This window comes from Camellia sinensis, chromosome 6, assembly GCF_055761805.1.
Source record: "Camellia sinensis isolate YWXY chromosome 6, ASM5576180v1, whole genome shotgun sequence".
NCBI lineage: Eukaryota > Viridiplantae > Streptophyta > Magnoliopsida > Ericales > Theaceae > Camellia > Camellia sinensis.
In genome coordinates this window covers 195,230,502-195,241,714 of record NC_138966.1, presented here as the reverse complement: position 1 = coordinate 195,241,714, position 11,213 = coordinate 195,230,502, and the positions used below count along the sequence as shown (strand labels likewise).

Sequence of the window (11,213 nt, the reverse complement as noted above, 5' to 3'; positions counted from 1 at the left end):
CATTCGTTTATCTTAAATCCATTAGTAAGCATTGCATAATCAAATTTTTCATGCCATTGCTTAGGTACTTGTTTTAATCCATAAAGAGATTTTACAAGTCGACAAACTTTCTTTTCTTGTCTTGATACTACAAACCCTTCGGGTTGCTCCATATAGATCTCTTCATTTAGATCACCGTTTAAGAAAGCTGTCTTAACATCCATTTGATGTATTTCTAAATTAAACAACGCTGCTATAGAAATAAGCATGCGAATGGATGTTATTCTTGTCACAGAGGAATATGTGTCAAAATAGTCCAGACCTTCCTTTTGTCTGTAACCTTTAACAACAAGTCTTGCTTTATACTTGTCAATTGAACCATCTGCTTTCATTTTTCTCTTGAATATCCATTTATATCCAAGAGGTTTAGAACCTGGTGGAAGATCCACCAATTCCCAAGTATGATTTTGCATAATGGATTCAATTTCATTATTAACAGCCTCTTTCCACAAAGGTGCTTCAGGACCTGTCATTGCTGCCTTAAAGCTTTGAGGTTCATTTTCTAACAAGTATGTCAGAAAATCTGGACCAAAGGATTTTGATGTTCTGTCACGACCCAAACCCGGCCCTATGGGTTTAGCACCGTAACCGGCCAGTAATCCGAGATTACCGAAGGCCTGCTTAACAGAAATACAGTAAAACAGAGTACAGGGCCTGGCGGAAGCCAATACAGTAATTAAACAATGTCCAATGAGCTGTGACAGTCTGTATGCAAAAGATTTTCCATGCATTCATACGTAAACAGTACTGAACAGTATGTACAATACTTACATCCATTCAAACTAGGGACTCAACCCTACATAACAGTACAGAAACATTCCATCTGTACAAAACAGTACGGTCTATACAAAATTAACAGTCACACAGTACAGGGACCTAATCCCTGTATAACAGTACAGTAAACAGTCAGTCTATACAAAACAGTGAAACAGTACAAAAAGGGGGAAATTCTAAAACACCCCTAAGCCTTAACAGTAGGCTTGGAACCTCGCAGTGAGGCACAAAGGCTGGCTTGACAAAACTGGAGTAACCCTGACGCCTCTAGCTGCGGTCTGGTGCCTGTACACCTACATATATATATGAGCAGTGAGCTAAAGCCCAGTGAATAACATAAAGCGTAAAGGGGTTTAGAATGAATGTCCTTACAGCAATGAAAACAGTTCATTTCAATCAGTAATTCAGTTGCTCAGTACAGTAAACAGTCATATGTGGTACATCCATTAGCATAACAGTAACAGTAGGTCTTAAAAGACCGAACAGTAATGATGGCCATCAGTCAGTAAACAGTAGTGGTTCCACAAGGAAACCGACAGAGATCTCTGTGACAGTAACAGTAACAGTAAACCGTAGATACTAAGGATGCCACAGTACAGTTCAGAAATAAAGGACATACATTCATTCAGTAAATAATACCAGTTCAGTAAACAGTTCAGTTCAGTATTCAGAAAATAATCAGTTGAACATATCTTTACACAATTGTTACTCACAGAGTTCTGGGCTACAGTATGCTAGAGCGTGTCTCCCCAGTTGCCAACCCTACACAGTTCACAGGTTGAACACACACTAAGCTACACAGTTGGGAAATATCATAACTTAATCCCTAATTTGCCTTGGTGTGTTCTACAACGATATCCTCATCTAAATGCCTTAAACTAGGCCTAAGAATACCTAGGATGGGATGAGGATGCAAAAATGCACATTTAAAAGCATTTTCAGGATTTTCAGAAAAACAGATTCCCGCTCGAGCTCAGGTTTCCCCGCTCGAGCGTACAGGCAAACAAAGGTACTCGCTCGAGCGCAAACTTTCCCGCTCGAGCGTACTGTAAAGGTACTGGATGGGTGAAATCCCCGCTCGACGCCCGCTCGAGCTTGAGACATGACTCCGCTCGAGCGGACTGTAAAACAGTGCAAGATGCTGGAAGCTCGATTTTCCCGCTCGAGCGGCACTTCCCCCGCTCGAGCGGACGACTGAAATCTGGAAATCCCAGATTCGATCTCCAGGTCTAAAACCAAGCTCAAAAGCATCAAAACCAATCCTCTTGGGCCCATTTTCTGGAAAACACTTAAAAACACATAGGATATCATGTTTCAAAGCTCAATTTTTAAGAAATCAAAGCCCAAGGGTGTTTAATTCAAACCCAATTTCAAATCATTTTCAAGAACAATCTTCAAACATGACATGCATGATCTTAAATCGTTTTCAAAGCTTTAATGCTGTTTCAAAAGAGCTCAAGCCTTCAAAAACAGGATGAACTCATGGAGTATATTCAAAAGATGGACATGCATGTGAGGTATGGTGAACTACCACCTCAAAACTTCAATATATTTACATGCATGCAACACTTAAGCTTCAATTGATGCTCTCAGGAGCCAATTCTTTTTCAAAACATGGTGAAATCATGGACTTAAACATGATTATGAACATGCATGTAACCTTTTGCCATGAAAACAACTCAAACATCTACAATACAAACATGCATGCAAAGATTGAGCTTCAGTTCACCATTAATGGACCAATTCATGACTTAGCTCTACAACTAGACATGAACCATACAAGAACCAGTTCAAACACAAGAATGAGAAGATAAAATCCTTACCTAGAGCTTGTATTCAAGGTTTAGGAGTCCAATTAGGCAAATCTCCTATGATCTCCTCAAGCCTTTCAAGCCAATTCTCTAGAACAATTCTCTCTCTCTCTAACTCTCCTCTTGGGTCGGTTGAGTGCAAGAATGGAAGAAGAAGAGTTTGTTTTGATCAAGCACGTGGAGTGTAATAAGGCTCAAGAGGTGTGAAGTGGTGGCCACTAAGTGGCGAAACGGTAAATAAGTCAACTCTGCAATTAACTCATTATTTAATCTAATTTAATCATACCTAATCAAATTTCAGATAATTATACCATAAAATTACATTAATTATGAGGATCATATAACACTGACCAATTCCGGATTCGGCCGCCGATAAGGCCTTCAATTAGCAGTTTAAACATATAAGTATGAACAGATAATCATACAATCAAACAGATAGAATGCAATTTAACTAACATATACTCAATCAATTCGGTTTCCAGTTTCAGTCAGTCAGTTCAGTACTTTTAATCAGTTCAATTATCAGTCATTATCAGTCTCGTTTAACAGTAATTGGTGATCAATCGGTCATTAATCAGTAAACAGTATGAGGGTTGTTACAATGTTCTCGCTCTCTTACTTCGTCTTGGTTCATCATTAGTTAAATCCTGTTGGTCGAGACTATTGCTAGTCTCTTGTGTTTGATTGTTATTAGTCTCTTGACTTTGTGTACAATCATAAGTTCTTTTCTGTGAACTTAATTCCTGTCCTTTCTTGTAAGGAAAGACATGTTCAAAAAACACAGCATTCCTTGACTCTATAATAGTGTTCACATTTATATAAGGTATTTCTGATTTATAAGTCAGAAACCTATATGCACTACTATTCTGAGCATAACCAATAAACACACAGTCTACTGTTTTTGGTCCAATCTTAGTCTTTTTAGGAACATGAACTTCAACTTTTGCCAAACACCCCCATACTTTTAAGTATTTGTAGGAAGGCGGTCGACCTTTCCACAATTCATAAGGAGTGCTGTTGGTTTTCTTGTGGGGTATTCTATTAAGAACATAATTAGCAGACAATATTACTTCCCCCCACAAGTTCTGTGGTAAACCTGAACTTAGTAACATGACATTCATCATTTCTTTGAGGGTTCTATTCTTCTTTTCAGCAATTCCATTTTGCTGTGGAGAATAAGGGGCTGTAGTTTGGTGAATAATGCCATGCTGTGCACAAAATTCATTTAATGATGCATCATATTCACCACCCCTATCACTTCTAATATAAATCAATGAATTTCAAAACAAATTCAAGAAAAAACCAAAATAATTATGACTACTCAAGTCAAAATTAATGTTTTGACAAAATCATATCCTCATAAAATTTTTTGCCTAAGAATCAAACAATTCAAAAACCCATTTCATTGTATACATTCTTGCAACTCAATAACAAATAAATGTCACTGTTATAAAAATATTTGTGACAGAAGAAAATTAAATTATCTCAACTAATGCAAGAGATACACCCCCATATTAATAAAATGGTTCATGGTTTAACAAATTCTACTACGCAAGTAAAATAATTATTAATGACATCTCATGTCACATAATTCAAAATAAACTAAAAATCAACATAAAAGATTTCTTAAATTTACTTTCCAATTAAATGGAACGATATAACTACATACATCTTCATGTTTAAATTTCTCTGGTGTTTAGACACCCATTCAAAATTGATTGGAAAAACTCTAATTAATCAACATATCAATTTAACATTCAAAATCATATGAAATTTTTGTTAAGAAATAACTTGAATTGACATCATACATGTATATCAAACGCATCAACTAAAAATAATGAATTAACAAAATAAATTAATCATGCATGATCCCAAAATTTGCATCATGAAATAAAAAGATTCTCAACTCATAAATAAAATCTAACGCATTTAAACTTTAAATTTCAAAATGACAAAACATACCTTCATTTAATAAGTTTGATTTGTACATAAATAAACAAATTAAATATGCATAAAATGTTCTTGTGAATATATATATATATATATATATTTTCTGACTCAAGTGCAGAAACAATTCAAGACTATGAATCCACATTATAATAAAAATAAAATTAGTTTGTAAAACTAATATTTTACTCTAGAAACAAATTCTTCTATGTATACTCACGATGAACTATGATAAAGTCAAAATAATTAACACCTTTTCACAAAGGGTTCAAAAATAAGTGGTCTACCAAACGAAACCATAAGTTACTTACAAAATTAACAGATTGTGACCGAGTCACAAAGTTACATGATTGATTAACAAAATTAATTTTCTAATTACTAAAACTGGAAAATAAATTACAATACAAAATAATTTTATTTTCCTTGTTACTAAAACTAGTAAAATAAAATTCCGAAATAATATCTGATTACAAAAATCAGAAACCCAAACCACAAATTAATTTTCTAGTTACTTAAACCAGAAAATAAATTATAACACAAAATTATTTTATTTTTCTTGTTACTAAAACTAGAAAATACTGTAATTTTATTTTCCTTGTTACTGAAATTAGAAAATAAAATACCACAAAACTATCTGATTACAAAAATCAGAACAAACACAAAATAATTTTCTAGTCACCAAAATCAGAAAATAAATTAAAATACAAAATAATTTTATTTTCTTTGTTACTAAAACTAGAAAATAATATAATTTTATTTTCCTTGTTACTAAAACTAGAAAAATAAAATACCAAAATAATTTTCTGTAACACCAAATAATATTCTGCAATTGTTAATGACACCAGTATATTACTACTAGTTGTCAAAGAAAAGAGACAGTATATTACTACTATCTGTCAAATAGCATAAATCACTATTTGTTTTTCCAACCAGAATATTAGTTTGAAAACACAAAAAATTAAATACAATGAAGATACCAAAAAGGAGTCTGTCTTAAGATTGTAGGACAATCTTCACTGTATTTAAAAGATTTAATTCTATTGTGTACACAACAACAATTAGAATTTAAAGAAATAAAGAAAAGGAGAGAATTTGTTTGATTACAAAAATCAAACTCGAAATAATAAATAAATAGATAACATATTTTATTTTGTTACAAAAACAAAATTTAAATCTGATTTTAATAAATAAAAAACAACACTGAAAATAAATTAAATAACTTACTTGATTTAATTTCTTCGAATTATTTTCTGATCAAGTCTAGTGTTTAACACTGTGTCCTTAAGACAGATTCGTCCTCTCCACGGTGCTTTTAGAATTTGGACGTCTATCTCCCAAGATGAAATGATCTACCACAAACAATAGCAGCACTACAAATTGTTTGCCTTACGAACACACTAAGTGTTTACACTCTTTCTTTCAGAAATAAAATGCAACAAAATGAAGAATAGAATAAGCAGAGGTGAAATACGAAATTTCTGAATGAATAACATCAAATGAGGGTGGTCCTATTTATAGATGTAAAGGTGGCTCTTGGTTTTAAATTGAACAGGTATGATACCGGTTGGTTTTGAATTCAAACAGATTTGAATCTGTTAATAATTCAAACAGATAGCAAAAAAACGGGAAGGGCCCTGTTTAGGTGTGCACTAATTCCAAACTAGTTTATTTCTGTTTGAAAACGGGAAGGGCCCTGTTTGGATGTACAAAAAATCCAAATCAGTTTAATTTGAATTCTGGATTTTATTTTACCAAAAATAAAATTAAATTCAAATGTTTTTGGCCCAAAAAGATTAGTATTGGGCCGAACAAGCCCAATCACACCACGCACCCGCGCCCAAGCCCAGGCCCAGCCCCGCCCAGCCCGCCCGACTGGACGGATGGCGGCGGTGCGCGTGTGGTGATTTTTGGGTCCAATGGGTCTAGCCCATAATCTCTCCCTCTAAAACACTTGGGTACCCCTTGGGGCACACCTCAAGTATCTCACCCAAGCCTTATAAACCCTTTCAAAACTTCCCACCAAATCAATGTGGGACAAGCCAATTTACAACCTTAAGGAATTTTCACCAAAACTCCATTTCCATGGAGCACACTTTGGCTTCAATTTCCTATTCACTCGGTAATGGTTTTGAGCAACCAAATATACCACGTGAATCACAACGCGGCATAGAACGCGTTACCACTTTGACCCGTGTAAATCGATGCACGGGGTCCACGTAAAAAATAGACCAAACTTGAGAAAAAATTCTGGTTTTACCCAAATTTTTTCTACCATTTCCAACACATACACTGAAGCAACACCAGGAAAAAAAACATTCACCTACACCTTCCTTCAACAAACCCCACGATCCAACATCAATACACCCACATCAACAACCCCCAAATCATTCCATGCAATCCCTCATTCATGTGGTCATTGTTTTGTTTGTGGATTCTGTATGTGTAGATATCATTTGGTAAGTTGGTGTAACTTTATGTTGCTGAACAATAATTGTGTTATGTAACTTTGTAGTTTTTGTTGGCCGCATTTTGTTGTTGTGATGTTTGTTTTAACACGTGTAATGTACACGTTAAATGGCTCATGTTTTTTGACATTGTTATGGATATTAGGGATATGATAGTGTTAGTTAGTGATTTGGGTCATTTGCATGTTAATTAATGTCAATGTTATAATAGGGTAAGATAGGTGTGATTGTTTATAGTGGGCTTATGGTGGTGGTGTAAGTTAAATTGTTATGTAAATGTTAAATCTTTATGTTTGTTTAGTATATGAAAATATATTGTCTTGTAACACTACAAACGGGGTAACGTCATCTACCCACAAATCATTTTACTAAATCCCTGTAAAAAAATAAAAACGTAAAAATTTACCTTATTCGCATACACCCAACGTCAAGAAAAAATCCAAACAAAATTACATACAAGGGCGAACAACTAAACTATCAAACTCTCAAATTAAGGAAATATAATATACTCCAAATAAAAATAATTAATTGATTTAAAAGAAAACTTTTAAGATTAAATCGAACAACTTTTCTTTAAATGAAATGTATGAGCAATTTTTCCAAATTATTATCTACATTTTTTTTTGTATGCCTTTTCATTAAATTAAAAAGTTTTCAGATTAGGTATAACAAAGTGAACTACAAACAGACATAACGAAACGGCGCCGTATGTAGCTACCAATTGTGACTACTTGGGAGGGTTTTTGGGGTTGATGAAAAGACACAGGATTTGATTTGAGCGCAAAAAGCTTAAAATCTGCAAATATATCCTCTGCAGATCGATCAGGTAATGTAAATACTAGCTCTTCTTTTTTGGGCTTCATTTTGATCGATGTCTAGTTTAATCTTCAGAAATTTACACCATTTGAGGTCTGCTGTTAGAGCTTCTTCACCGACCCACTTCAATCTCCATTTCCTTCAAATCCACCCCTTTTCATCATCATCATCATCATCATCACTCAAAACCACTCCAAATCAACACTCATTCACAGTGAATTACCTCATAAACTCATGTGGGTTTTCTCTAGAAAAGGCTCTCTCAGCGTCAAAGTATGTCAACTTTGAAACCCCAGACAAGCCTGACTCTGTCCTCGCATTCTTCGAGAACCACGGTTTCACCAAAACCCAGATCTCAACTCTCGTCGGGAAGCTCCCTCCGGTGATCGTATGTGATCCGGAGAAAACCCTTTTGCCCAAACTCGAGTTTTTCAAATCTAAAGGCGTTTCGAGCACTGATGTTGCCAAAATACTATCTTCATCGCCAGCTGTTCTGAAAAGAAGCTTGGAAAACCATGTCATCCCATCTTTCAATTTCTTAAAAAAATTGATGGGATCCGAAGCGGCAACCATATATGCTATTAAACGCTCTGGCAGGCTTCTTTTGCTTGATTTTCAAATTGACGTGGCACCCAACATTGAATTTCTGCGAGAATCCGGTGTGCCAAATGAGAATATTTTGGTCTTGTTGAGGTACCAACCTAGAGCATTCATGACGAGCTGCGATAGGTTTAGAGAGATTGTGAAGGAGGTGGAGGAAATGGGCTTTAATCCTCTTAGGACGAAATTTGTGATAGCAGTTCATGCTTTTAGGGCAATGAGAAAATTGACGTGGGAGAAGAAGGTTGAGGTTTATAAGAAATGGGGTTTGTCTGAGGATGATATTCTTGTTGCTTTTGGGAAGTATCCGTGGTGTATGATAGCGTCCGAGCACAAGATCTTGGGGGTGATGGATTTTTTTGTCAATAGAATGGGTTTGGAGTCCTCATTTGTTGTAAGAAGGCCAGTACTTATTTCGCTGAGCTTAGAGAAGAGGATTGTTCCAAGGTGCGAAGTTTATAAAGTATTGTTGTCAAAAGGTTTGATTAAAGACAACGAGATTAGCTTGATGAGAATGCTACTTTCTCCTGAAAACAGGTTCCTAAATAGGGTTGTGTACCGTTACGAAGAAGAAGCTCCTAAGCTATTGAAATTGTACAAGGAAAAGTTGGCTCTTGCACAATAATTAGGATGTACGTATGCAGATGAGAGTGGATATTGAATTATCTCATTTTGAATACAACTGGGCAATCAATTGAAATTTGACTTCCATAAGCAAGTTTGAATTCTCAGTTTTTCACTATGACAAATGGAATTTGAAGTTCTACAGTGTCGCATTGAATTTTCTGCCATTTTGTTATAGTTGATGCTTAAAGCTGTGTACCATCATCTGCTCATTGGGATGATTAGATCAAGGTGCTTTTTTTCATTTTATCTTTGTAGATGATAAGGATTTTAGATTTCACTTTAGCTGTTGTCTAACATTCAGTAGTTGTCAGATTTTTATTTCATAGTAACAACACATGCGTAAATGTGATTTTTCTGCAACTGGAGTGGATTCGTTGTCTTTCATTTTGACCATATTTAACGACATTGCTCTTTTTGTGCAGCTTTGAGAGTGCTCTTATCAGTTTTTAGTCTTTTTGATATAGGCTTCCAAGTTCATATTGGGAACTGTGGTGAATGCTTTCATATTGTTATTCAATATTTGCTGGATGATTTTAGTTTTTTACTGTTATTTATTTATTTATAAATGTTATGTTGTTTTCTTTTTTTGAGTGGGTATCTTAACTTGTATATCATTAATGCTTTGTAAATCCTGGATTCTCAGCTACAAGAGAACTAGGAATGGAGACCTTTCCCTCCTTTTCCACCCTGAGTCTTTAGTCTTAAAAACGCTAGTTTTAAGAATGAGTGATGTGGTTGTCCTTCTTTGACCCCTCTGCTAAGAGCAGACAACTAATGCGTTCCACAGACTTGTTGAGCAGGTTAAACACTTTTTTTGGGAAATATTTTATCTGTAGTGTATGAAACTGAAGGAGAGGAGGAGCAAGTGTTTCAATCAGCTAGGAAGTGACTATTCCTAATCTCTTGCTCTGCTCTCATGGTGCCGAATGCGATACTCTGCTTTTATGTTCCACTCGGACTCTCCCTGACCATCTTTACAAAGGACACCGAGACGCTTGGAGAATGAAAGTTGAAGGATGATGCTTCAGTAAGCCGTATCTTTTTGAATTATGATTATTGAAGTAAAATTTGATCGGCAATATTGAAGTTAATTTCATTATTGCCATCATTATTGAGTCATTGTTAATAGAAGTTTGACATCAAAGTTTGTGGCAAAATGAAAAATAAAACAATTTCTGTCGTTTTTCAAAAAAAAAAAAAAAAAAAAAAACCCCTTACCAATTTTCTAATTTTGTTTGGATTTGATTTAGAGAAATGTTAGGAATACTATGGCCTTGTTTAGGAATGCATGTTTTTAGTTAAAAAAATAATTACAAATTATTAAATTATTATCTACATTTTTTCTATGGGTCTTTTTATAAAAAAGTTAATAAAATAAGAACTTTTCAATTCAGGTCTACCAAATTGAACTACATACATAACCAAACAGGGCCGTAACCAGCTACGTTAAACTTAGGAGTGCTCGTGGTTTGATTTTAAACGGTTCAATTTGTAATTTGGACCCATTCACATATGTATAGTTTAGAAAAAATTGAATTTGTAATCGCTCGCAATGCGGGTTGCGAATGTGTGAGCAGTTGCGGGTGGGTTCTGGATTAATTTTTTTTTTTAAATTTTATATTTGTGCCTTTTTTTTTTCTTTTTCTTTTTTCGTTTTGTAAATATTTATTTTGGTTCATTTTCTTCCCATTTTCTAATGCTGAACATTAATAATTAATAGATTAAAACTTATAAAATTAAAAATACAACAAAATCAATTTGTAACACAAGCAAATTATTCAAAATCCTAAATTTTTAAATAAAATTATAAACTAGCACAAGCACATCTTTCAAAATTCTAAACTAAATCATCAAAATTATTCACTACACAACAATATAATTAAAGTAAAATTATTTAAAATCTTAAATTTAGCTAAAATTAAATTTTTATTAACTGTTACATTCATTCAAAATATAATAATAAAATAATAATAAATTAGTATCAAATTTTATGCAATTTCAATTCATTAAATAAAATAAAAACATTTACAAACTCGCAAACTCCATCTTAAAAAAATAAAAATAAAAATAAAAATAATCTAAGGCTTCGTTTGGGAACAGGCTAATTTAGTAACTTTTTGACTAATTGGCTAAA

At 34.0% G+C, this 11,213-nt stretch overlaps 1 protein-coding gene across 1 annotated transcript; it reads left to right on the top strand.

Moving 5' to 3' along the window:
• Window positions 1–7,788: 7,788 nt before the first annotated feature.
• On the top strand, window positions 7,789–9,439 carry LOC114314099 (uncharacterized). The gene has a single exon (XM_028260542.2). It carries the CDS (start codon window positions 7,908–7,910, stop codon window positions 9,075–9,077), a length of 1,170 nt encoding a protein of 389 aa, XP_028116343.1. The 5' UTR covers window positions 7,789–7,907; the 3' UTR covers window positions 9,078–9,439.
• The last annotated feature ends 1,774 nt before the right edge of the window (window positions 9,440–11,213 follow it).

Excerpts from the sequence above, each read along its gene's own strand:
- LOC114314099 (XM_028260542.2), top strand. The coding sequence starts at position 7,908 with ATGTCTAGTTTAATCTTCAGAAATTTACACCATTTGAGGTCTGCTGTT.